The sequence below is a fragment of the Gadus morhua genome, chromosome 10 (assembly GCF_902167405.1).
Source record: "Gadus morhua chromosome 10, gadMor3.0, whole genome shotgun sequence".
Classification (NCBI taxonomy): Eukaryota; Metazoa; Chordata; class Actinopteri; order Gadiformes; family Gadidae; genus Gadus; species Gadus morhua.
The window spans coordinates 2,394,374-2,421,450 of NC_044057.1; the positions used below are offsets into that span (position 1 = coordinate 2,394,374).

The 27,077-nt window shown below is 46.7% G+C and overlaps 3 protein-coding genes and 1 long non-coding RNA gene across 14 annotated transcripts; 3 read left to right on the top strand and 1 right to left on the bottom strand.

Moving 5' to 3' along the window:
- Window positions 1-13: 13 nt before the first annotated feature.
- LOC115552646 (uncharacterized) lies at window positions 14-1,824 on the top strand. Its single transcript, XR_003978349.1, has 5 exons — window positions 14-68; window positions 325-436; window positions 688-791; window positions 1,388-1,448; window positions 1,559-1,824. It is a non-coding gene; the product is annotated as an uncharacterized LOC115552646 (long non-coding RNA).
- Window positions 1,825-2,526: 702 nt separating this feature from the next.
- mgarpa (mitochondria localized glutamic acid rich protein a) lies at window positions 2,527-12,764 on the top strand. 8 transcript variants are annotated; one of them, XM_030368913.1, is made up of 9 exons: window positions 2,527-2,768; window positions 4,739-4,839; window positions 5,195-5,300; window positions 7,130-7,140; window positions 8,928-9,291; window positions 10,627-11,003; window positions 11,040-11,405; window positions 11,539-11,589; window positions 11,703-12,764. In XM_030368913.1, exons 1-8 carry the CDS (start codon window positions 2,693-2,695, stop codon window positions 11,575-11,577), a joined length of 1,440 nt encoding a protein of 479 aa, XP_030224773.1. In that variant the 5' UTR covers window positions 2,527-2,692; the 3' UTR covers window positions 11,578-11,589; window positions 11,703-12,764. The 8 variants fall into 8 exon arrangements, with proteins under 8 accessions (XP_030224773.1, XP_030224777.1, XP_030224776.1 ...); XM_030368917.1 differs by having other exon boundaries at window positions 10,627-10,955; XM_030368916.1 differs by having other exon boundaries at window positions 10,627-10,799; window positions 10,860-11,405.
- Window positions 12,765-13,028: 264 nt separating this feature from the next.
- On the top strand, window positions 13,029-19,951 carry LOC115552640 (ETS-related transcription factor Elf-2). Of its 2 annotated transcripts, none has more exons than XM_030368907.1 (9): window positions 13,029-13,363; window positions 14,053-14,136; window positions 14,541-14,871; window positions 15,349-15,459; window positions 15,566-15,679; window positions 16,179-16,262; window positions 17,208-17,400; window positions 17,844-18,086; window positions 18,257-19,951. In XM_030368907.1, exons 2-9 carry the CDS (start codon window positions 14,062-14,064, stop codon window positions 18,900-18,902), a joined length of 1,797 nt encoding a protein of 598 aa, XP_030224767.1. In that variant the 5' UTR covers window positions 13,029-13,363; window positions 14,053-14,061; the 3' UTR covers window positions 18,903-19,951. The 2 variants fall into 2 exon arrangements, with proteins under 2 accessions (XP_030224767.1, XP_030224768.1); XM_030368908.1 differs by having other exon boundaries at window positions 14,550-14,871.
- Window positions 19,952-20,191: 240 nt separating this feature from the next.
- nocta (nocturnin a) lies at window positions 20,192-26,102 on the bottom strand. Of its 3 annotated transcripts, XM_030368920.1 has the most exons (4): window positions 26,030-26,102; window positions 25,462-25,895; window positions 22,300-22,566; window positions 20,192-21,693 (listed from the first exon to the last, which is right to left on the bottom strand). In XM_030368920.1, exons 2-4 carry the CDS (start codon window positions 25,682-25,684, stop codon window positions 20,831-20,833), a joined length of 1,353 nt encoding a protein of 450 aa, XP_030224780.1. In that variant the 5' UTR covers window positions 25,685-25,895; window positions 26,030-26,102; the 3' UTR covers window positions 20,192-20,830. The 3 variants fall into 3 exon arrangements, with proteins under 3 accessions (XP_030224780.1, XP_030224779.1, XP_030224781.1); XM_030368919.1 differs by having other exon boundaries at window positions 25,462-26,096; XM_030368921.1 differs by lacking the exons at window positions 25,462-25,895; window positions 26,030-26,102 and adding an exon at window positions 25,144-25,434.
- Window positions 26,103-27,077: the final 975 nt, after the last annotated feature.

Consider the following 27,077-nt stretch of genomic DNA (forward strand, 5'->3'; position numbering starts at 1 on the left):
GGGTCAAAGGGCCCTGTGTGTTAAACAGTGAACACACACACCCAACAGGACCGGAGCTTCTGATGTTTGTAAGAATTAATATGTAGAACCGCAAAAGTACAGGGAATATTTATTCAAAGGGATCGACGTTACGTTTCAGTAACGTTAGAGCAGGTCGTTGACGATATCATCGTCACCTAATTAACTTTTATTTGCTCAACATGAGTAAATAAATTATAGTGTTTTCGTCCTGAAGTCTCTAGACGGTGCAGATTTCAGTAACAAATAACGAATTAAGATATTGCGTTATTTGTCATCATGCTATCTGTGATCTTCTATCGTCAGACCAGGGCTGCCAGGATTTGTAGTCAACCGCAGATTGTTACGATCGCAGTATCCAGACGTCCTGTAGCAAACATGACTCTCAGCAACCTATTGTCTCGTACTGTCAGTAAAGGTAGGTTTATCCTTTAGCAGTACTTGATCATTATTGAATAGAATGGCATCTGGTTATAGTTAGATACAATTAGTAAGATGCCCTCATTGATTGTAAGGCTTGACCTTTGCTTAGCAATAGCATAGCACTGTTAGCCACCACAAAGTCTGTATTATGGATTCATACTAGCATATATATTTCCTAGATGTATTGGATAATGTATTATCTTATTGTTATTATGTATTAATCAAAAGTATTCTTTGTTGGTGCAGTCGGGAGAAGGTCTATGTTCACAGCCTCCAAACCAGACACGGTCCATCCCAACTGGCTGCGGGTGGGACTCTCCTTCGGGACGGCTGCTCTCCTCTGGGGCCTGGTAACCTTATTCATATTAATCTTATTCATATTCCTGTCTTACCTCATACAGTTTCTAAACCTTATTAATATTAACTCATTAACCCTTATTTATGTCGTATCAACTTTATTCATGTTACCGTATAACCCTTATTCATATTACCGTAATAACCCCTACCATATTACCGAATTAACCCCTATTCATATAAACGTATTAACCCTTATTCATTTTACCGTATTGATATTACATTATTCATATTACCTTATTTATACCTCATGCAGTCTGTAATCCTTATTAATACATATTTAATACAGGCTGTTGTAAACCTTAGGAATTAATATTTAATACAATCTGTTGTAAACCTTACTGGTACCTATTTAATACAGGCTGTTGTAAAACGTATTAATCCGTTATACAGTCTGTTGTAAACCTTACTAGTACCTATTTATTACAGTCTGTTGTAAACCTTTATTAATACCTATTTAATACAGTCTGTTGGTTTTTTGTTGTCACAAGGTGTCTGTAGAACAAAGCAGGTGTGAACTTGGAATGATGTGATGTCCAGGTGTTTTCTGTTATGTGTTTAACAGCATCTCTCTACTTGTTGTCCCTCTTAGCTCTTCAAGCAGCACAGCACTGATGTGAATGAGTACAAAGTTAGGAATGGCTTGGAATAAAGTAAGTGTTGCCCTAAATCAGTTCATATTTACATGATACTGTAACGACTTCACAAGTGTTTTTTTGTATTGATTCATCTAAGAGAAAAAAAATCTCCCATTTCTCCACAGGATGCTCTGTCCTTGCGGCCGCAGTCTGTCCTGTAGGATGTAGGATGCACGATGTTCCGCTGTCCCCCGGGACCTCCTTGTATCTCATTCCAAATCAAGACTCTGATAAATTGTTCCACATACACTTTGACGTTATTATTATTCTTTGTACTCCTGTTAGGTGTCAAACAAACAACATAAAAATATACTAGATATTATTTATTATAATATGTACCCAAATGTAAATCTGGTTCACAATCATCAATAAAGAACTTTTGAAGAGATAATGACTTGTATGTATGTTTAGCCAAATCTATCTAGCCTATCTCTAAAAGGAAAGTATAGTGGCTCAATCAAAACTGAACCATAACAATCGATGTACTCTTTACTAAATGTTTCCTGTTTAAAAGTAAATGATTTTCTTTTCATTCATGATATTTTATTTTGTGAAATATTTTTTTAAGCAAACCAATTTCAAAGTCAGGAAGAGTTAATTGATTAAATAGCCATAAAGACCGAATAAACAACAAAAAACAATAATTAATTATTCAGATTACTTTTTGGGTGCTCTGAACTTTGTGTCCGAGAAATTATATTGATATTCTTTCTGTCCCCCCCCCCCCCCCCCTTTATTGAGTAACAATGTACACAATAACAACACAAAATGTATGTTTATTGGCAGTATGCATATCGTTTTGGTTCTCTTTATTTTTCCTTGAATATGCATTTTGCAAATGTCTTCTGACACTCATCCTACCTCTTTGTCCTATTCTACCTATCTTTGTCTTATTCTACCTATCTCTATTGAATAAGGGGATTAGGTAACTGTAAGTGCATCATTGTTTCTCTTTCTTCTAACAAATGTACTTGACATAAGTCGCTTTGGATAAAAGCGTCTGCTAAATGCCCTAAATGTAAACATGTAGTTATATCTCATGTTATCATTACCTTTACTTAAATGGCCTGTGACGTCAAAGGGGGCGGGATCGTAGCGTGCGCATCTATATTGCGCAACAGTCGGCAGGACAGACGAAGAGTCCCAGTACACGCGGTCAGACCATAGTGAGCGCTGCTCCAGTCCTCCCAGTCATTCATTACGCGTTTTGCGAGACACCATCATCTCCCATCTGTACTAGCCGCATCCCTGAAGCAGCGATGTTTTCCTGCAGAGCAGCCTGGCAGAGGTGCGGTCCATTGGTGCGGAGGGCAGCCTTCAGGGGCCCAAAGGACGGTAAGGACTGACGTCCAGACGTTGAATTGGGTATGGTATGTGCTGGACCCCGGTCGTGAGACGCATAGGGTCCGTACATTATTCCATCATGGCGACCGGCTGGGATTCGCGATCCACCAGAGGCCTGCTAGAACATTTTGTTCTATTATGCAAGATGTGTTCATACATGAAACCAGAGAGATGCAGCGGGTCGTAGATTAAGGCACCTGAAGGTCAAATTTTATTTCTGGATATTGCAATTTAATTCGAGATGGAGTCCTAGGGCTATTCCTACCATATCCAATATAATGAATATTCAGATTTATTACATCTCTACTGACTTATTGGTTTAGCTGTTTGAAATGTGTGCACGGCATTTACAAAAACGACGTGGCTGTATGAAGGCAATGCCATCCAACTCGTTATAAACGACCTCTTGTGATCTTCATTGGGTTTCTGGTTCTTCACTGCGGGTCGCATTGATGCATCGCTATTTTAATTGACTGAACCCCCCGAACATCCTAAACGTTATGGATGGAATCAAGTGCATCCAACATTGCATCCCATCCTAGTGTCATATTTGGGAAAGTACTCTACATTTACAAAGAAATGCGTTAAGTTTGACCTTCGTCTCCATGGAGGGAGCTGCGTCACGTGGTGCGTGACGGTGTCTCGATGTAAAGGACGGCTGCGTCAGAGGAAGGCATTCCTGTTCTGTGCTGTGCGTTTTGAGCGTCTACTATAGCACATTTCTCACGAAGAACAGAGGCCAGAGCAACATGACCCCGCGCCATACTAGTGGATGAGCTTAACTTTACTCTTATCAGGAACTACATAAAGATTGGAAGAACCTTGCTCAAGTTCTAGCGTAAACCTCTTCATTGTCTCCAACATGACATGGTACTTCGCACGAACCTCCTGCCACTTTATTTCATTTTGTCCACTAGTGGACTGCTTAATGAGAGAGGGGGGCGGGGTCATGAGGAAGTCCCGTTAAGACGGACCAATCAACCCTTATCCAACCTAGACCCTTGTCAATCGATGAGAGAAATGCGTTCGAGTTTTTTCCCCTGTCATAAAAAAGCTGTCATTCATTCCATAACTAAAGAATAGCATTTCTTTAGCAGTTTCTTGATGTACACCCTTGAATAAGAAATTAACCTCAATTGATTAATGCAATTGTTGAAGCGCCAGACTAAATATCTATTTATATTTATGTAAAAAATGTAAATTCTGTAGTTATACCGTAAGTGTGAACTGTGTTTTCAGAGTTGACTGCATAACGGGGGCATTAACAGGACTTCGGTTGCCCTCTGCAGTAAAAGCTGCTATGTGGAAATACCCGTTCAGAAGTATAGTACTGAAAATACCAGATTTATTTAGAAATTAGCCTCCACTTGAACTATGGCAGCTGAAGATACAAGGCAACAAGTAAATATCTAACAATGTAAAAAGTCTGGTTCTACCAAATCCATTGTGGAGGCTTGGTATACTGGCTTGTATTTGACACGCCAGCGTGCATATTTTTGGCCAACTAAATCTCTTGCTGCAGCCAGTCAGGAAGGGAGGGGTCATAAGCCAGGTTAAGTCTTCACCTCCCCCCCACCCCTCCTCCTTCTCAAGCTAATGCTCGTTGTGTTGTGGCACTGTATCTTGTTGGCCGACTTTCTACTGCCTCTACTATAGCTGCCCTTTTTGTCTAAAAGAGAAACACTGGGAGTCCTTCATGGTCTTCGTATCGATGCGCTAGCCTTTGTCATGATGTGATTGGTCACATTACATTTAGATGACAACTTGTCATTCTGTTAAATGAGCACTTTTATATGTCAGCTGTTTATGTTGACGGTGTATTGACATAGTAAATGATCATGCCAATTTTCTCGACGGATCATTATTGGCACACTGAAATTGGAAATAAAGTGTTGGATCCAGTAATGGAAAACATAAAGGCCTTATTGATAAATCTTTGTAATTGTGTGTATTTCTTGTAGTTGTTCAGCGGCGGCAGATGTCGACTGTGCCCGGGGGCTCTGGGGAGAACATAGTCTATGCTCTGCTATGTGGTGGCGCGTTCGCAGGCTCCCTCGCGTATGTAAGTACCACGTTTTCCATTCACCTTTCGAAAATATAATTAAGATGTATGTAACATTTCTCCACAAAAGGACTAATCCTTTGTTGTATATTTTTGTCGAGTTTTGTCCTTGGTTGAACATTGTCGCAAACATTTGGGATAATGCAAGAAGAATCTAGTTTCATTCAAGGTAACGGTGTTCAGTGGATCAGCAATAGCCTCATGTCCACTTTGCAAGCTAATTTATACTTAGTTTAGCTTAGGAAACCTTGTGGCTCCTAACTTTCAAATGGGACACTGAACTTAGAGGAGCGACGGCCATAAGAATGCTTCTGTCCAGTTTGATGTTAATAATTGTGTTGTGGGTTCTCACCAGGTGTATAGCACCCTGTCGACCGACCATACCCGCTACAATGACCGTGTGGAACAGATCCAAGCTAGACCTAAGACGGACTGGGTGCCCAAACCATGGCCACCAAAGAGTAAGTACATTTCCCTTTGCCTGTTGGCCAGCACAAGCTTCAGTAACTAAACCTCAAATGTTTGGAAAGGGTTTGTTTTCTTGTTAAAGCAATGCTGCTTAAGACGGGCAGTAGCTTCCACTTTTGAGGTCAATGGGGAGCCTTTGGAGGGGGGGGGGGGGGGGGGGTTAGTGTCTGACCCCGTGGGGGGGACGATGACATTTATGCGGATTTTCATGCATTTCATGCGTCAAGATTATTAATACTTTTGTTTAATATTGACCAAAATATGTATTTATTACACGGCTCTTCTCAATGCTGTAGAATTCTCCGTTCACTTGCATGGGCCTTCCCTGACTTCCAGCGGTCAATTATTTTTTGGTAATTGATAGGTGCTAGGCAGATAATGACCGCTGTCAAGGGAAGTCGATTTATTTTTTGCCTCTGATTCACGTCTTTCGTATCACTCCGCAAGTAGTCCGATAACTTCTCAACCCCAGCATATTCGGTTGCTAAGCGAAGTTAACGTCTTTGGGAAACTATTTATCTGATGATCAACACTACGATTGGTAACAAATAAATTGTAGAAAACATACCGTGTGAGGTTATTTTTTTAGTTTTGGCAAGTAGCCGTGTAATAAGCGGAATAATGTATAGAGCGCCGGTCATTATCGAAAATAAGCCCCTTCAGTGCGAAGCAAGACACCTCCACTCCGCGTTGGTGTCCGGTTGGGACTTTCTTTTCCCAATAATGACCGGCGTTCTATACGTTATCCCTTGCATATTTATTTATTTTTGGGACGTCGTAGTTAAGGCGGCAGGTGTCTGTTGCTTAGGCAGCCTAAGCTTTACTGTGCTGTGGGAAACCCTGCTCTTTTTTTGCGACCTCATAAACTGCCTTCAGATTTCACTTCAGGCACTCGCACATCGTACTCACCCACTACATTGAGTCCAGCCTTTCATCATTTAACAATGAGATGAAGATTACTTAGTGATTCATCAACAGGTTCGATTCACATAGGTGACCTGATATCTAACAAGGTGGCAGCAAAAAACATGTGTTTAACACACAAGGCAGCAAAGTATTCAGCATGCATTTGTTCCGTTACCTTTTCTGTAAGTGCATCACTTCGGATTGTTATTGGGGATGTGAATAACTAAAAAATGTCATGGTCGAATAATCGGTGGGTGGTATGAACGAATAATCGATTATTCGATTTGTGCATTGACATTCACAAAGGCAGCCATGGATCATCGGCAAGAAATCACTTGATATCTTAAAGGCATTATATGCTATAGACCCTAGAGTATCTGTTGTATAAAGGCTGGGATGAATTTCGAATTATAAATGTACATTGCATAACGTTAGCTCTCTGGCTCATAGCCGAGCGGACTAGAATACCTCCCATTGCCAAGTCGTAGCTATGGTCTGTCCTATTTACTGGAGTTGTGAACAACGTTTCAGAACCTTACGGGAGGGTAATGATTGTTCCAGGTATTAGTCAAACCCTCAGGCGTAACCAGGGAAACGAAAGGAAAGTTATGGCTTGTATGAAACATGATATTTGAATGGGAAGAAATGTTAACGGTCCAAATGTTAAATATTTGGACCCTCGGGAACGAATAATTGAATATCTGACCCATCCCTAATTGTTATGCCATTACATCTTCATTATCATTACGAATTTTTGACTGTTAGGCATATTGAGTGTACCTGATATATTTTGGTAATTCATACTGGCAACTTGGCAGTTCATACAATAAGTCACGGTTCCCACTGTAACATGGTATTAACTTGGTTCACGTTACTTCTTCTAATGAGAGCATTTTATTTGTCTTCTGTCTTGCAGGTCAAGGTGAGTTCTGCTGATGTCATTCATAAGCATGGCCTGGCTCGCTCCTGACTAATCACAGGTGGCATGGGGTTTGATCTTTCCTGTGGGTTTCACTACAATAATCCTTTATTCTTGCTCTTTGCCACTTGTGCTCCCACACACTGAGTTTATGGTAATGTTTGTATCACCAAATGGTGCACTTATGAATTTATTATTTGTTTAAATTCATGCCACCATCTTTGTATTCAGGTGGTCCTTTCCCACCTTGTTGTACTTGTCAACTAGTGACTTTAATTGGAGCAAATGCATGCAAAGGCATCATGTAAACAAATCTGTACAAAAAGATTAACAAATGGCTCTTGGGTATTCTTGACGATAAACAATGTTCCATAGTTGCATTTGGGCTGGCAGAACGTTGAGAACCCTGTTTTCCTCAGCCTTTCCTGAATTCACCTTTGTGTTCCAAAGACCTCAATTGGTGCGAATAGGGCGCTAGGCACCCATTCTTTGTACTGTTCCTGGGCACATCCCTCCTTCCCTTCTATCCTTGACATCTATTCTTTTTGAATTACCAAAATGAATACATTTGAATGCAAACAAATGTTCCCAACCTGTGCACCAAGTGAGAATAACAGACGGACTCTTGAGTAGTGTGCTATTGTCAAAGTGTTACTTCCCGTCAAAAAGAAAAGAAAATCCCCTTTGCGATTCACCTGCTGCTCATTTTCAATGAGTCTTGAAACCATATTTCCTTTTTGTTAGATTTTTGGAGTAACTATGACATTGTGTAGTCTAATTTACTGGTAAACCCTAATTCTCTTTCTTTACTCTTTCCAGCCTAATGCTAACTCTAAGGTCCCCTGGACCCTTGGGCTTCCCCTCCTAGAACTGGCTCTTTGATTTTTTCTTTTTTGTGGACCAGCGACTGAACAACCTTTCATCGCTCTTTTCACTCTTCCTGTGACCAAAAAAAGGGTCTCCCCACTGAGATGTGGCCTTGCTTTGAACTTTTGGTGCTGCTCCTCCTCTATTCGATCCGTCACACGCAAACATTTTCATTAGCCACCTTCTGGGAATAGGCGGAATGGACTTGCTACGTAACAAAAACTGTCATTACTGTTTGCACTATCTTTGGATGGCTAAAAGGTTTGCTAATGCCTGAAATGTAACAACCAGTGTATTTGGGAGGGATTAAAATCTGCACAAAGTAAACTACTTGGGTTGTCTTGATGTCCGTCTCACTTCTGACTTGTTTGACTAGTTTACAATTAACCGACCGCATGGTAATGATGGTAAGACACTAAATATATGCCCGCCTCACTGCCTCCCTTCCTTCACTTTAACCTGCCTTTCTTTAGTGTAATGTCTACCCTTCTCCCTATTGTCCTGTTCTCCTCTCTCCCTCCTTTTGGGTTTGCATGCGCCTTTTTGTAGTCCGACCCGCTAGCGGTGTTGGGCTCCTACGGTTGGGACGAGCACCGCACGGGGAACGCCGGTAAGGTCTCTCGGTGACGGGCGCTTACGGCTCTTCCTCAAGATGTACGGGATCGCCGTGGTTACAAAATGAGGAGCAATGTGATAAGCCAGTAAATGTTTTCAGTGTTTCACTTTGGTAGTGTCAGATATTCCCGTTTTTAAGATTGATTCTGTTCAATTACAAATGCTTGTGATTCTAAGATTTGACTCTTTAAGTCGCCATGTAATTGCATGTTTTATATCCATGCTGGGCCCTTTTTTCTTTTTATTATCCAGAGATGCGAACGCCTCCACTCAAACCAGGACTAACCCCTCTGCCGTCTCCTTGGTTTCAGGTGAGGAGGAGGAGGAGGAGGAAGTGGTCGCCGAGGAAGAAGTCGCCGAGGAAGAAGCCGTCGAGGTAGAAGCCGTCGAGGTAGAAGCTGAGGCTGCTGCGGAGGTGGAGGCACCTGTAGACGTGGTGGAGGAGGAGGCTCCTGGAGAAGACGCTGTGGTGGAGGCTCCCGTGGCCGAGGTGGTCGCCGAAGTCGCCGAGGTGGTCGTCGAGGCCGCCGAGGTGGTGGTCGAGGCCGCAGAGGCGGTGGTCGAGGCCGCACAGGAGGTGGCGGCGGTGGCAGAGGAGGTGGCGCAGGTGGCCGAAGCCGTGGAGGAGGCGGCCCAGGCGCTGACGGAGCCGGCGGCGGCCGAGACGGAGAACAACGGTACGGCTGCTGCTCCCCTCGTGGAGGAAGCAGATTCCTCCTAAGATCTGATCCGGGGGTGACAGGGAGCACGGAGGCACAGCTGTCCACCTCCCAAAGCCTTTTCAGACCCCCCCCCCCCCCCCCCCCCCCCCCAGCCAGTGTAACGGCCCCTCCCCCCTTCTCCTCAGTCCTCCTAGACACTAAACCATCCCAAATGCATTCATTGACCCCACTGTAGATGTCTGATATTTATTTTTGGGTAGAGCCAAATGTCCTAGCTTCCAGGTTTGACCATGTTTCAGCTCTCTCGTTCAATGCGTCGTCTCTGACGAGCGTGCGAGGGACTGGAGTGTGACCATGTGCTGTGTTTCTGTTGGGTATGAGAGCCTTGATGTGGAAGCCACAAATTTACCCCTGCTGATTGGAAGTGGGTAAATGCAATGTTTTCATCAACTTGTAAAACCACTATTGGTGAGATCCACAGATACCATTTATCAATCTTTCCTCATCCAGCTACCCTGTAATACCACTTTGATTTATGCGTTCCATTACCCTAATCAGCTTCTTAAGCTTAACCTGTCCACTGGTACAGAGGCAATGTTCACATGGATTAAATGGCAGCAGGTGGAACAATTAATTTTAAATGCGTTAGTATTCTATTTAAACCCAGTTATTCAATATAGGGATTCTCTTTATGCGAGACCTGAAAGACACTGTACATTTTTAATTTATAATTTTGTGCTTCTTTGCCATACATCAGTGAGTGTAAATTTGTCTTTAGTCATGCGGCTGTGACTATAGCTAAAAGATTGCTCTGAGATTGTGTACAAGCTTTTAATTTAGTGGTGTGACTTTTTCCAACTGTTGATCTGTCATCATGCACAGGGAAGTAGCTAACGAACAAAACTCCAACCATGTGTAGACTCAATGGCTTAAAATTGGTGTGGGCTATGGGAGGTTACTCATTAAGCCATACAATAAAGTTCTATCAACATGAAAAGGATTTACTCCAGTCTTTTTGTCTGAATTTGGTCTGTGTGCACCAATATGTGCATTGGTGCTTTAAATCTTCAAGGTATTGCATATTATAGAAAGTGTTCCAATAGCTGTTTTCATGTTCAGTTTCAAAGGATGATTGACTCAATGTTTTATTTCATTAATTTATGAGCATATTTGGTTGTCTGCTATAAAATGTCTAAAGTTTCTACATCCATCAATCCAAAACAAGTAGATTAGCAGTATTAACTAAGCTATATATGCATTTCTTTCATATCTACAATGGTAAACTCGTAGCACTTTATTCGTTGTGACGAGGGTCTGTGATGTTTTGAATGGTTGGCTTTTGTGTTGCAGTGCTGGCAGCTGCCTCTACGACTGAGGCACTAAGGGTGGCTGAGGTAATCGACGCAACCCTACCTGTGGAAGAGCCTGTCTCTGTTAAAGCTGCGCCAGTGGAAGTGGAGGCCCCGGCGCCAGTGGAAGAGGCCCCGGCCCCAGTGGAAGTGGAGGCCCCAGTGGAAGTGGAGGCCCCTGCGGAAGTGGAAGTGGCAGTGGAAGTGGAGGCCCCTGTGCCAGTGGAAGTTGAGGCCCCAGTGGAAGTGGAGGCCCCAGTGGAAGTGGAGGCCCCAGTGGAAGTTGAGGCCCCGGCGCCAGTGGAAGTGGAGGCCCCAGTGGAAGTGGTGGCCCCTGCGCCAGTGGAAGTTGAGGCCCCTGCGCCAGTGGAAGTGGAGGCCCCAGTGGAAGTCGAGGCCCCAGTGGAAGTGGAGGCCCCTGCGCCTGTGGAAGTTGAGGCCCTAGTGGAAGTTGAGGCCCCTGCGCCAGTGGAAGTGGAGGCCCCAGTGGAAGTGGAGGCCCCAGCGCCTGCTGAAGCTGCGCCAGTGGAAGAGGCCGCACCGTCTTCAGAAGTCATCGCTGCTGAAGCTGCGTCAGGGGAGGCCGAGGCCTCAGTGGAAGACGGTACCCCAGAAGCGTCTTGTCCGGTGTCCCAGGCCCAGGCCGACGAGCCCCAGAGGGAGTACATCGTCGTCGTACTGGAGGGAGCGCCCAAGAGCGAGAAAAACCCCAAAGTACTCGGTGTGGGGCCGGCGACTGGAAGACTCATCCCGGCGCCAGACGACGACGCTCCCTCTGAGGTACCTGGAGAATTCATTAACCACAGGAATACTTAAATGATTGCTGATCCGTGATTAATCCATGGCATTGGTAGTTACTGCTTTGTAATGAATGCGGAACGTCTAAACGTGTACTTTATACATTGTCTTTTAGAGCCAAGAGAGAGTGCTTCTAAGGATGCAAATGCAGTAGATCTTGCGAGAGGTACTGTGGCTTTCCTCTTCTTAATCAGGAGCATTAACTGGGATCACATTGCATGTAAGGTGTCACTGCCAAGTTTATTATGTGGGTTTTTAACAATTTCTTCTCCCCAACAGTAAATTAATCAACAAAGACTCCCTCCGTGCAGAATGACCGAAAGGATGTGCCTTTTTCAATCCTATGTTCTTACCTCCAATAACAGTGTCTGCAATAAAAATATAAAGTTTTTTTTTTTTTTAAACTCAAAGAAACTGCTCAAGCAACTTTATCAAAATGTATTGTGCAACAATGAGCCATCGAAATGACTATTAACCTCACGGCACTTTAACAATTATTCATGTAGCTGCATGCCAACCAATACTGAAGCCCTACATTACTGTGCTCATGGAAAACGTTCCATGTTTCACACAATGGATAAACAGTTTTGGGCCTTGGTACTTTCACTCCACTTGTGATACTCAACAGAAGGGATAAATGGGAGAAATAGTCCCTCAACGAAAATCATGTTTTTCTTTAAAGATTGTTTTTTTAAATCCCAGTAGTTAATTCACTTTTATGATGTGGTACATATATTCAATGAAATGGTCTGTAAAGGGAAGGTGCCCGTGTTTCTGAATGTTGATGGACATTACTGACATTAGGCACTTCTACACACAGCGATGGAAGACTTGGGTAGACATGGGTTGACCAGGATATACATGCAGACCTTGTTATTGGCAAATATTTGTTATTGTCTTGAGGAAGGAATCAATGCAGTTTATGGTTATTAAGAGAGGTAAATTGGATGCTGGTAAGCCAATTAATGTTTGAATTGGAGATGATGTTATGAAATAGTGACTTTATAAGGTGTTTGTGTTTAGTGTCAAACAATGCAATAGGTGCTTGAGGAGTAGAGTTCTTGCTATGTTACATTCGACAGCTAACTAAATATGGTATTGATCTGAAAATGTCTGTTTCAAATATGTTTTTTCAGCTATCTTTTCCTTCCGATTACTCCATTTGCTTGTGTTTGCTTATACTTAAAAACACAGATCAGGAAGCGTGAAGATGAGGAACAGGAGCATATTGAATAATGGCTATTCTGCACATTTTTTCTTCTGTTATGGTTTACAGAGGTGATCATCCTGAAAGCTTTTGTGTAGGTTTAAATGTGAATGTGAATAAAAAGGTAAAACGAATATAATGGTATGTTTTTTTACAGAACAATTGTACAAATAATTATTGTACAAGAATACAAATCTTCTTGGGCTACATAGTGTTAAGCCATATTAAAATTATATAAAATTGTATTCGGTCATTTGCTCGCTCAATAACACATTTTAAATAGAAAGGTACATGCGCGGGGGTTTGTTGTTACTGGAACCCTTCGTTGCGTCATCACGTCATGTGTCATTCCAGCGGGCAGCAGGAGGTCCTACGGCTCAGAGCTTACGTCATGACGTCATCGCGTCATGCGTCATCCCAGGGCAGGAGGTCCTACGGCTCAGAGCTGGCGCGCCGGAAAGCAACGAAACAAGGATTAATCCAAATACTATTGATGGAACTAAAATTTGATTTTCTTTGGGTATTTTATGTATTCATTGTTGAAGATACATTTTCAATGTAGTTTTTAGTGATTGCATCTTGACATCACTTGTTTATTCCAACACAAGGAAGCGCTCGGCCCTGCTAACTCTATTAGCTAACATTAGCTCCAGGAGACTGGTAGCTAACATTAGCTCCAGGAGGGCCCGCTACGCGGCTGAAGGAAACAGTTTATCTTGAAGAAGCTCAAAAGGTATGGGGGAATAAAGAACAAGAAGTATCTGTCCGTTGTTGACAAGTGTAGCACGCTGATTAGATGTAGCACGAAGGAAGAGTTAGCGATCTCTATGAAGCTAAGCTACTTGTTTGTTAGCTGGAGCTACTGTGCTAAGGAGCGCTACCGTTGAGGAACCTGGATACTTAAACTTAGTGTTTAACGCTCTCATTAAGTCATTTGAACCTTAATATGGTGTTAGTCGCGTGTAACTTACCGTAATACGTTGAGATAATCATGCAGATATGAGTTGAGTTGAAGAAGTTGAGCCTCTCAGCTAGCGCCTCATAAAGTAAACACAGCATCAGGCTCCAACACTGCAGTACACTAAGGCTGCAACACTAATGCACCGTTCAGTACACTAAGGCTCCAAGACTGCAATAAACTACAGTACACCAAGGTGCCAACACGAATGTACACTACGGTACACTAAGGCTCCAACACTAATGTACACTACAGTAAACTAGGGCACAAACACTACACACAACGCTGCACTACACACATTGGCTTGCGCTTCTAGAGGTTTGTTATGCATTTTGACTAATTTTATCCCACCTTTTGTACCTTTTGAAACGAGCCATATATGTTAGTATTTTTATGAATACAGATAGGAGAAGCCATCATTCTGCTATCGCCCCACACTTATTGACCCTTGATGTTTTTGGCAGGAATGAGTGATGACTTCTGTTGTGATGTCAGACAGCGGAGGGAACATAGTTGAATATGTCACCGTGATGGAGGACCCACAGCAGGTAGGCCGAGCCCCTCTTCACACCAAAGACTATATATAGGGATAATAACACTGTTTCGGCATCGAGCTCAGGGCTGCCATTACGGCGGGGTCCATTGGATTCTTTCTACATCATTTCAAGTCTTTGGACTATTTAAGTTAAAAAACCCAGTACAGTGTGTATACACCTTCTTCTATTTGTACAACTCTTAAACTCGGTTTTCTCAGCAACAGATTCAGACTTTTTGTGACTGTGGCCGTGTCCATACGTATGCATGACAAGATCTTTATTTGAACGATACTAGTTGTTGGGAATCACTTCTAAATTGCTTTCCCGTTTGCTGGTTTAAGATAATTTTTTGGATGCAAACATACAGTGACACTGTGAGGCTCCATGGCTAAATTGATCTGTGCCTCCCGATGTTGGGGGAGCAGGGTGACCAGTATGCCTGTGAGGAGGAGGAGGTGGTGCAGCAGGAGGAAGAGGTGGTGATCGAGGAGGTGACTGGACAGGAGGAGGGGGAGGAGGAGGAGGGGGAGGAGGAGGAGGTGGTGGTCGAGGGAGACGATGGAGGCATGGTGTTCCAGGAGGTGGAGGAGGAGGAGGAGGAGTGCCCGGCAGTGATCGTGGAGGAGGTGCCCAGTGCCCAGGTGGAGCAGTGCTACGCCGCCCAGGTGCTGGTGTACGGCGAAGAGACGTACTTGATGCAGGACGTGGCCGATGAGCAGGAGGTGGTGACGGAGGTGGTCGAGACGGGTGAGTCCTGAAGGTGTTCAGGAGGAGTTATTAAGGATGTGTTTGACTCTAAATAATCAGCATCACCCTGAGCACCACTTTTGATCAGGGGCCAATTACAGTTTTATGCAAATCAAAAAGCAAAATCCTCCCAGATTTATCGTCATTTCTTAGCACCCAGTTTCGCAAAAACCGTAATCTATCTTTAATGCAAAGTTTCTATTGTGCTGATGTGTAGAATGGTGTCTTTTGTACCCGGGAAATGTTACTATGCCCACACACGTTTTAGAAACAGTAAATATGAAGTAAAGGCCCATTTCAATCAATGTAATGGGTGGATTTCATAATGGAACACAATAGGTCAACTTTCTTTGGAGCTATGCCGCCCCCTGCTGGTGAATCTCTCTGTCTAATCTTAAGGGTTCTAAAGCTCTGCGCGGTAGGGTTCTGAAGCTTTGTGCGGTACATGATCTCTCCGTCCTCTCTGTGCTTTCCCAGTGGAGATGTCGGGTCACGACATGGTGTGTTTCGACAAGACGTTCGAGGCGGCCGAGGCCCTGCTCCACATGGAATCCCCCGGCCTCGGCCTCCACCCGGAGCGCAACTCGGGTCAGTCCCGTCTCCTCCACATTCAGCGTCGCCCACAGCCCGGTCCCAGGACTGTGGCGTGCAGAGGGTGGTTGTGTGATCATGTGACGTGTGTGTTGCTCCTCAGAGGACGTGATGATGGAGACGGTGGTGGAGGTATCCACGGAGTGCGCTCCGGTGGAGGAAGACTCCTTCCCTGTTCCCTCAGAGTGTGAGCCAGCGGTGAAGAAGAGGAGAGGCGGTGAGTCACGCTAGTCTCCATGTTCACTGGGCTCTCTTCACAGACATCTGGAATACCAGTCACTCATCTTGCATTGGTTAACCAGTCAGCCAATCATCTCACTGGTTGAATGGACTTTCTTCTCTGTGGCTAAGTTTTGGCACAAACCAATGTTAAGGACGTATTGCCCAAAAAAGGGAGTTTGATAACGCGTCCGTGATCTAGGCTTACTAAAACTTAAACGCACACATTTAGTGACACGGTTTTGAGATTCTCTATAAAACAGTATTTTTCCTAAGGTTTATCTGTACCCTTTCAGCATATTGTATTAATTGGCCATAAAATTAAATGTATTGATCAACTGTGCTCACATCAAGTTGATGTGTAGCCAGTTCACCCTACACATGAACTGGTGTCCTGGAGATTCATCCTCATGTTACCTCAGCCATCACACGTTTCCTTTTTGGTTATTTTGTTGCACTCTGAGTAAAGGAAGATGAACTGACATGTGCACCTGCAGGAGGACGCAAACCAAAGACGCACCAGCCGGCCTCCAACGGTTCCTTTGAGCTGGGGATCAAGAAGAGACCGAGGGAGAGTAAAGGTGCGCTGAGAACCTCCTGGAGGAGACCGCCCGCACCCCGTCCTCACTCGACACAAGATACTTGTAGAGCACTAGGGTTGTGTTGTTTATTAGAGTTCAGAGGGCAAACGTTGAGCCCCCTCCCCAAATGAGCCCCGCATTGAAAAGTGTGCCATTCACACACCAGCTTCGATAAGGCGTTGTGAGCCACAGACGAGGTGGATCCACCCCAACACATTCTGGAATAGATGCCCTGAGGTCAGAAATGGGCCGGGTGCGATCGTAGTGGTCGCGTACAGAGGCAGACGCAGTCGACAAGGGAAGCAAATGGCGCTCACATCTAACCGCACCTTTTGAAGTGCATGATAACGCGCAGACAAACAAACCAGATTATCGGCCTTTGGACAGTCTGGGGAGATCGATGACACGAGTCTGTCGCCTGTGTTATTTTTGTTCCGCCGATTCCCACTTTTGTATCGGCCATGCCCAAATCGTTCAGTCTGACCAATCTGATCGGTGGAGTGCTAGATATTGACTAGCGTATCAGTTATCGAGAAGACGTGAGGTGACAATGGTAAACCAACCAGATAAAGTTTATTATAGTCATATTATTTATTGCTATATATTTATTATTCTTATTACTAGCCATCGTATTAGTTTCGATTTTTCAGCGAGTAATGACAACAATCCTTCTTGACTACTCAATACTCTCTGCAGACAATGACTGACGACAGCGTGCTCTGTGTTTTGGCTTAAGGAGATGGTCCGTCATTTCCGCCTGCTGTTATGGAGACATTATGTCTCGCCCAATCGCAGAACGTACACTCAAGTCGCTAGTCGGTCAGGTGTGTTCTTTGCACTTTTTGACGGGAGCCGACTGATCAGTCCGATTGCCTCTTCTGGCGACGATCGGCAGTCTGATTGGTGTGTAACAAGCTTTATGAGTGTTGTCTGATGCTCTTCCAGGAAACACCACCTACCTGTGGGAGTTCCTGCTGGAGCTGTTGCAGGACAAGAACACGTGTCCCAGGTACATCAAGTGGATGCAGCGGGAAAAGGGCATCTTCAAGCTGGTGGACTCCAAGGCCGTGTCCAAGCTGTGGGGGAAACACAAGAACAAGCCCGACATGAACTACGAAACAATGGGGCGGGCACTCAGGTAATATGTACAGATGTGTATATATAACGTATATCTAACCGACCATGCTGCAACGCACATAGGGCAGGCCCCAGACTAATGGTTAGGATTGGCCAGACATTCGATCACGTGATGATCCTGACGAATGGGGTGGTATTTAGTTGTGCTGTTTGGACTCAAGGCTCACTACGGTCTCTGTTGATTGAGCTCTGCTTCATTGTGCAGTCCAAGCTTTGCTGTCCTTGTTTCTTTTGTTATTCGATAGTGTCACGCAGTAGTTGGGGGGTACTGGGGTTTATCCTGTATACCAGAATCAATTCTTATCCTGGCGTGAATGTTGTGCTGACCCTTTTATACTCAAGGACCCACATGGGAGACCCGAGTGGTCCCAGTAACAAAAGGCCGAAGCTCCGCAGAGCTGTTGTTGTCTCGTATGGAAACACCTGTGTGGTCCTCCCCGTCAGGTATTACTACCAGAGGGGCATCCTGGCCAAGGTGGAGGGCCAGCGCCTGGCCTACCAGTTCAAGGACATGCCCAAGAACATCCGCGTGATCGAGGACGAGGACGGCGACGAGGCCGAGGACGCCGAGGGCGTGATGGTCAACGAGCACCAGATGGCCGTCCACCACCTGGCCCAGGAGCAGAGCGGCGTGGGGCTGCCGCAGCACAGCTACGTCACCGTCATCCCCGCCAACGCCGGGAACAGGTGCGTACCCCCACCAGAGAGGGAGAGAGGGAGAGAGGGAGAGGGAGAGGGAGAGAGAGAGAGAGTGTCTCTCTCTCTCTACGTCTGGAGAAGGGGGTTGTGCCCTGCATGTGGCCTCCCTTCCTGTTCCGACCGACGGGGTCATGTGTTTGTGTGCTTCCCCCCGGCAGGTCCATCCGCACCCTGCCCCTGGTGATGACCAACTCGCTGGGCCAGGTCACGTTAAACTCCTCCCCCATCTTCACCACCTCGGGGGCCGGCGGCGCCCTCACCCTGGGGGGCTCGTCCGGCGGCCCGCCGCCCAAGCTGGTGATCCAGGCCATGCCCTCGGTGCTGCCGGCGCCGGGCGCCAAGGCGGGCGAGAAGATCACCATCATCACCATCCCGGCCAACCAGCTGGCCAGCCTGATGCAGGCCAACTCGGCCGGCCAGCTCACCCAGTTCCTCCAGGCCCGGACGCTCGCCGGGGCCCACCTGACCACCACGCAGGTGGGCCCCAAGGCGGCGGCCCCCCCCCCCTCCGCCGCCGGCGCCACCCTGCAGCTGGCCCCCGGCCGCCAGGGGCCCCAGCTCATCCTGGCCAAGCCGGCGGCCCTGGCGCAGGCGCTGCCGCAGCTCACCGTTCAGCGCGTGGCGCCGCCGCCGCAACCCGCCGCCGCAGTCGTCACGGCGACCGTCCACGTGTCTCCCGCTCCGGTGGCGGCGGTCTCCGTACCGGCGGGGCCGGCGCCGGCCCCTCAGACTGACCCCGCCGCGGCGAGGGGCCCCCAGGAAACGGGGGCGTCGCCTGCCACAGAGGACTCGAAGGACTCCTAGTCCACCCCCTCCCCCTCTCCCCCCCCCCTACCACCCTCCATCCTCCCACTCTCCAGGCCAAAGACCCGGGGGCCCCGGCGTCCAGGGGCCCCGGCGTCCAGGGGCCCCGGCGTCCAGGGGCCCGGGGAGGGTTTGGCGAGAGAGAAATGACTCTGGACTACTGCTAGATATCAGCACAGCGCTGGACGTCTCCCCCAGGCTGAGAACAGGGCCCAGGGACTCCTCCCATTGGCCCAGGCTGAGAACAGGGCCCAGGGCCTCGTCCCATTGGCCCAGGCTCAACATGGGGCCCAGGGCCTCCTCCCATTGGCCCAGGCTCAACATGGGGCCCAGGGCCTCCTCCCATTGGCCCAGGCTCAACGTAGGGCTCAGGGCCTCCTCCCATTGGCCCAGGCTCAACGTGGGGCCCAGGGCCTCCTCCCATTGGCCCAGGCTCAACGTGGGGCCCAGGGCCTCCTCCCATTGGCCCAGGCTCAACATGGGGCTCAGGGCCTCCTCCCATTGGCCCAGGCTCAACGTGGGGTTCAGGGCCTCCTCCCATTGGCCCAGCTCTACCATCTCATTTGGAAACCTAATTATCCAGGAAGGGCTTCAAAAGTCCCAACAAAGCCGGAAAAAAAAGGGACCCTCTTTCTACGTCCGCTTCACAGCTCATCCCATCCAACATGGATGGGCAGCCTTAGATTGTTAATTGTACAAATGCCTTTTGTAATTAAAACAAATATGAAAAAGCCCAAGCAGACTTTGTTGTACATAAAAACGAAAAAAATATTTTTTTTGATACCCACCTGGCATGTGTCATTGCAGCAGACACTAATTGCTATGTTGTTCTGCTTTTCTTTCAAGCAACCCCACCACCCCCCCCCCCCTCTGCTTTCTGTTGTCCATTTTTTACCATACATAGGGGAGTGAAAGGATGTCTGCTTAAAGAATAAATACTTAGACATTGTGCGCTTTTTGAATAATATACTATTTTTTCTTGTACTATCAGTGTATTGATGTAGATTTTACTTAAATATGTATTATAAAAAGAAGTGAATAAAACTCAATGGATTTATTGTACTCTTGGTTCACATGTACTAAGCAATGTAAGCCTGTCGCAGAACATACTTATGGAACAACATTTAGGAACAGGGTTCCATAAAACTAGTGTCAGGCTGTTCAATGCTATTACACTAACAAGTACACTCAAGTGTTGCGCACATTTTTTAGGGGGAGGGGGGGAATCAAATCTGGGAACCATATTTGAAATGATCAAATACAATATAATTTATAACAAACAAGTTTTCAATATAGTTACTTTATTTTGTCACAGCAACAATTCCCTAATTAACTTGTACTTTTACAAAGTAGCAATAAATTAAACAACGGTAATATAACACCATTATGTAGAAAAATATTTTTTTAAATATCATTAAATAGATGCTGGTCAAAAGAAAATAAATAACTTGGTTACCGCTTTCCAGTGTCAAGTATCCTCTTCAAACAAAAAAAGGACAAATCCCATAATTTGTGGCCCGCTGTCTTGTCAACACTCAATTACTTGCATTCCAACCTCTCAAATACACAGTTGAACCGTTTCCACTCATGAAAATAACGTTACGGTTGAAGTGAAACTCATTCCTAAGGATAACGTTACGGTTGAAGTGAAACTCATTCCTAAGGATAACGTTACGAGGTAAGTTACGTGAAACTCATTCTAAGGATAACGTTACGGTTCAAGGGAAACTCATTCCTAAGGATAACGTTACGAGGTAAGTGAAGTGAAACTCATTCCTAAGGATAACGTTACGAGGTAAGCCAAGTGAAGCTCCTTCCTAAGCATAACGTTACGAGGTTAGCCAAGTGAAACTCTTTCCTACGGATAACGGTACGAGGTTAGCCAAGGGAACCTCCTTCCCCTCGCTGAGCAGCCCGCCCACACAGCCTCACATCAGCCTGTGAGGGAGCTCTCTGAAGCTGACGTCGCAGAGCAGCGACAGGTGGTCCGAGGGGTAGTGGTAGGAGGGCAGCCGGTCGGGCCCGATCTGCTCCTCGCCGGGGATGTCCAGCAGCGTCTCCACGCTGAGCGACTCCCGGCTGTACCAGATGTAGTCCAGCGTGCCCCGGCTCTCCCCAGACGGGCGGATCTTCCAGGTGGTGTAAGGGGGCTCCGTCAGCCCGTCGGCGCTCAGCAGCCTGTAGGCCGAGTCCAGCCCTAGCGACGACGCCAGGAACCGCCGGTACACATCCTCCGAGGGCTCGGCGTTGAAGTCCCCGCACACCAGCAGCGGGATCTCCGCCGCGCCGTCCGCCTCGGAGGCCGCCGCCCGGGACGTGATGGCCCGCAGGCGGCGCAGCAGGTCGGCTCCTTGCGCGCTCCGCATCCTCTCCCAGCCGCTGCGGGCCTTCAGGTGGGTGACGGCCACGCACAGCCCCCGGCCCGTGGCGCGGCAGCGCAGCGACTGCACAATGGCCACCTGGTTGGTGGGCAGCATCATGGCCGAGAGACGCAGGTGGTCGGTGGCCGTCGGGGAGAAGCGCTCGCGGCTGTAGAAGAGGGCGCAGCCGTCGGGCCCGTTGTTGGGCTCCACGTCCAGGCAGGGCGAGCGGGGCTTGGGCAGGAAGCTGCCGCGGTAGCCCAGGCTGCCGAGGACGGGCAGGAAGGTGTCGTGGTAGTGGTCGACCTCCTGCAGGCACACCACGTCGGGCCGGTGGGTGAGGATCTCCTCCAGGATCAGGTACTTCCTCTCCCGCCAGTCGAGGGCGTCCGGCGGGCAGCGCACAAAGCCGTCCTTACCCTCTCCGAGAGCTGCGGGGGGGGGGGGGGGGGGGGGGGGGGGGGGGGGAGAGAAGGGACGCTTTAGAGGGACTAAAGGAGGGTTTTTTGCTCGTTGTTGTTTCGCCGTCGTGTCTGCGTATTCCGATGACTTTACAGATGATGATGATGATGAATCAGATATGTCATTGATAGGGAGTGGAGAAGAGAGGAGTACAGTTCATGGAGAGGACGGAGAGGTGAAGAGTAGGGCTGGGCGATTAATCGAAATTCGATCTCCATTTAGATTTTAGCGTCAAACGATCACAAAATTAACATAATATTTTTCGATTATAATTTTTTTTAGAACAGCTTGATACATATCTGTACATTATTTTAGATTTGAACATTTTCTTTTGGACCATTTAGTGTACTTTTTTTAAGGCGAAATCTCAAAATTCTCAGTTACAAACTGTTTTTGAGAGAGACATGCTGAATAAACACGTCATGTTTTCAAACTCCAAAAATAATCGTTTGAATAATCGTGATTTCAATATTGACCAAAATAATCGTGACAATGATCTTTTCCATAATGGAGCCGCCCTAGTGGAGAGTGGATCCATACAGTCAGACGGACAGACGGACGGACGGCCCTCTCACCCTGGGCCAGGACGTTCCACTGCAGCACACGGACCCGGGGCGAGGCGCTGTGGCGGCAGCAGTTGCCTGGGGCGCGGCTGGAGACCAGCTCACGGCGGGGCCGGGCCGGCCGGCCCCGGAGGGCCTCCGCGCACTGACGGAGCAGCTGGTCAGGGTCCGCCTGGGGGTCGGCCTCGGGGTCGGCCTCGGGGTCCGGGTGAAGCCCCCCGTCGAGCGGCTGGGCGAGGGTGCTGAAGGGCCGGCTGCTGCTGGAGCCCATAGGACGTCCTGTGGAAGAGACAGGGGAGGGGGTTCAGGGAGGGGCTACACACACACACACACACACACACACACGCGCGCGCACGCGGGTGTGTCATGCGGTACAGTGAACGGGGAACACAGAGAACAGAGCTCACAGCTTGGACTCATCCAGAAGCCTCTCCTTCAGCTAGTATCTGAGCATTGGTCCTCAAGGTGCGGCCCGCGGGCCAATGGCGGCCCGCAGAAACATTCCTGCCGGCCCGCAATGACATACAGAATATTAATTTAAATAAATATAAAGAGAAAAGTCGACTCTCTAGCTTTCAATTAAATCCTGTTACATTTGTTTGTTCTAATCCTACAGGGACCGATTCATCAGAACCACACCTCCATATGCTGTTGTCCTGACCACTAGAAACCAGTCGGAACCGGTGCTACAAAGTGTGGTCCAATGAGGTCATGATGTTAACTACAACATTGTTTAGTCCATTGAGGTCATGATGTTAGCTATAACATTGTTTAGTCCATTGAGGTCATGATATTAGCTATAAAATTGTTTAGTCCAATGAGGGCATGATGTTAGCTCTAATATCGTTTGGTCCAATGAGGTTATGATATTAGCTTTAGAATCGTGTGGTCTAATGAGGTAAAGTGCACAATATCGGTACATGCGTTGAGGTATCAACACTTGATGTACCACCAAGTCATAAAGACCGAATAATATTGCTGCCGCTATCTCAGTAGGACCACTGACCCTCCGATTGGTTACTTATCAACCAACATGTAATGAGCACGTGGACCGAAGCCCACGCCTGTCACGCTGCGACAGTCACTGTGGAAAATTCTCCTCTCTCCCAAAACACGTTTACATGTCCCATGAAAAATGATATTCCATTATAATTTTGAGAAGCTGTCAAACCTCTGGCATCCTGCCGTAATGTCAAGTAGGGCAAAACTGAATGAAACTAATAAAAAAGCAAGACCATCACCATGAGATCTAGATAGGTTACTACTAATTATTTGGACTGTGCCACGTTTGCCCGCTCACCTTTAATTCAACACAACGCCAAATGTCCTCTTCAGTCTAATTCTCCTCCTCAGCTTAATATCTCCTCCTCAGCCCAATATCTCTTATGACGGCCCAGCTTCTTCCTCTGCTCACATCTCTATTTGGCTCTCTGCCTTAACATCCGTGTCTCTTAAGCCCAGTTCAGACCAAAGATTCGCCTTGCAACGACTTGCAACTCACAACTCCTTGCGACTCCTTGCAACGACCCGTTCACACCGCCCCTGCGACGTTCTAAATCCGTCTCGTTGCAAGTCGTTGCAAGGTGAATCTTTGGTCTGAACTGGGCTTTACTCTCTCCGTTCGCTTGGTTCCGTTGCAATCAAGGCAGAAATGTGCTGAGATGTTCATCACCAGCCTGGTCTACTGACTTGTGAAGTTGTGTACCCGTGCGTTTACAGTAAGAACCGTCTGCATGCGGTGATATCGAGACATCCAGCCTTTAACTGATGACCTATTCAGTGGGGGGAAGGGACACACAATTGCTTACCCAACGTCTTCTAATTTAGTTAGATGAATGTAATAAGAATCCAGCCTTGATTAGGGAAGTATTCAGAGTTTTTGGAATTATACCAGCCGTGTTTTTCGACTTGTTCGACTATTTCGACTTTTGTGTACCAACTGCTGTTGAAGGATGCATTTTCGGACTACTCACAGCCTAATTCGTAGGTCATTGGGAGGCTGTGTGCGTTTAAATAGAAGGCAAATTGTGTTAGCTGGTCGTTTATTAGGAATCCTGAACAGGAGCGCCCTGGAAGAATATGAGTCACATGACCACCCGACCGGGGGATTGGGTGGGTGTGGATTTAAGCTAAAGAAGCAGATGCCACCTTTTTATTTTAAGGCTGCCGGAAATAGAAAAATAAGAAAATTACTTTAATCTAAATGTATTTTTTGTTTTGGGACAGTGTTTGTTCCTGAGAAAGGCCTTCAAAAAATAGTTTTTCCACTGTCATTCACTGATTCTTTGGGGTTCTGTGTTTTGAAATATAATGAACATTCAAAATAAGGGTTAGCACCTGTGGCATTACCTCTTCTTTTATATCGTGCAATTCATATCAGCCTCAAAACGAATCACACACATTCATTCCATTAGAACTGGGAAAAGACAGAAGGAGAGACTGAGTGAAAATTGTGGCATAATGCACACGCATGAGAGAACAGGAGTGAGAGAGTGAAACGTGGGCCACTTCTTAAGGCCCGTTACATAACATGTGCAAGAAAAGAAGTTCCATTATAATGTTCTCCCTCTGTAGGGCTATAGGGAAATACAAATGGAACAATTACACGATAGTGCCGTGTTGTGTGCAGGAGAAGGTAAAATCTATAGCAACTTATTACCGCCAACTTTCCCGCTGGATGGATTTAGCTTTCACCTAATGACCTTCTGCTGATTCCCTGAGCAGGTTATTAATATACCGTCCTCCTGAACTCATTGTTTTACCAGCAACACTGTCCCTTGGAAAATAAACCATCTCAAGCTACAATAGCAACCAAACCTGTGCCAGTGTGAGAGCAGGCTACAACAAGAAACCGGCCTGTTGAACCTTTGGCCAGGGGGCAACATCCGCCCAGAAAGCACCATGCGATGAGCACAGAACACAACATCCTGCCGGATGGAACGACAGCTCGAGGCCAACACGTGCGGCTTGGAAGACGATGCTCTCATCCGAACAGCCTAGTCAGCCTATTGAAATTACATTCTCGCTCCGATTGGATTTATTAAAAACGAAATATACACAATATACGAATTATTTCTTAGATTTGTCATTTTCTCCATGTCAATGCGTCTTTCCACTTTGGGGATGTATAGGGCGCAGAGTAGGTCCACCGTCTCCGTGTCATCAGGAGCCTACCTGGTCCTGTGTTGGCCGTAGTTTGTGATGCTCCAGCCGCCTTCCACTTTGGCTCGTGGCTGCCGGCTTCCGCTTCCCCTCCTGCTCCGGTGGTGTGCCCGGGTCCCGGCGCGGGGCTGGACGGGGACGAGGAACAGAACCCCCTCGTGACAGAAAGTTGCCCACGGGATGAGACGCACAGCGCGGCCAGTTGTCGGCTGAGGAGGAGCAGCGCGGTGGTCATTCCTGCTCGGGGGTCCAGAAGAGACAGTCAGGGTTTGACGACCACCAACTCTTCAAAGGTTGGTCGCTTCGGTTGACTGAATCATTTACTTGAAGGGAAACCGTTCGAGTATTCAGTCAATATAGTTTCACCGGACAGTCTCTTTTCCATCGTACTGAGTGACTCAAGTGTTACGTCACGTTTCCAGGGGCGGACGGTAGATGGATCAGTCCTAAACATGAACCAGAAGCGGCCACAACAGTCCAGTTTGATGTTGTTTTCAAACAGAAATATTTTTATGCTTTTATCTTTAATCAATACCGTACTAAATGATTTGAATGCACGATGATAGCTTTATATACGTACAATTCCACCTCTTGTGGAAGTGGTTCCGTCTGCGGAGGAGGAATTCTGTTAACACATCTGATAGAGGCGGGATTCATTTTTAGACGTCATTCCACGACGTACCAATCGGAGCTCGACGCTCAGTCTGGTACGTGACGCAGGGACTCGTCACGGTGTCCTGTGTTCACGCAGACAGAATGGTGTGATCCAGATGCTTCGGGCCTCGACGAATAGTCAAATCTCCTGACCTTTATGGCTCCTTTACTTAACCCTTGTGGATAACGTCATCGGGTCAAGGAGAGATCAAATGGTGCTTCCCTTTCGAACATTGGAAAAGACAGCACTGCTTATGAATTCGAATCCACTTTTCCTAACCAATGTCATTGCGCGACGGCGAGTATTGCTGACCTCCAGCGTTTCTAGGGTCGAACTACAGTTTTCCGAAGTTGGACTACAACAAGCGGCCTAATCATTTAGGTCGGACTTGGCCAACGGGAATATTTTAGGCCATTTGAATCCCAATTCACATGTAAAAAAAAAGAGGCTCAACTGATTTAAAATTAAATGCCCCCAGTAGTCTTTCTTAAATGTGAAGTCGGCATTTAATTTTCTTACGTGAATATTGTGTGCTTAATAACCAGCAATAAATGATTTAATTTCGATTCAAATGATATGTTTCTGAGAATTCGTAGAGGCCCCAGCCATCCGAGTGGCAAGTGGGAAAAACCTCCCAGCTTTATTGCGGCATTTAACAGCATTAAGCCCCCTTTTGGTCGGGCCACCTCGGAATTCGTGCCGGTGTGGGTACCAGATTGACTCAGCTGCCAGATCGATTCGGGGTCCTAGATGCGCATAAATGACACACTTCCTGTAAACGCTGTCTTTTAAATGCGCATGCGCGATTCATTAATTCCCATGTTATTCCCAAGTATTAACGATCTCCTTTTGTTTTCTAATCTATGAATAGTATCTAATGTACAAATTGTTGTTGCCTATACTTGGGTTATATAAAAAGGAAAATCGGTTAGCTCCATTCACTGAACGGGGCGATCCACTTTATTTCCAGCGC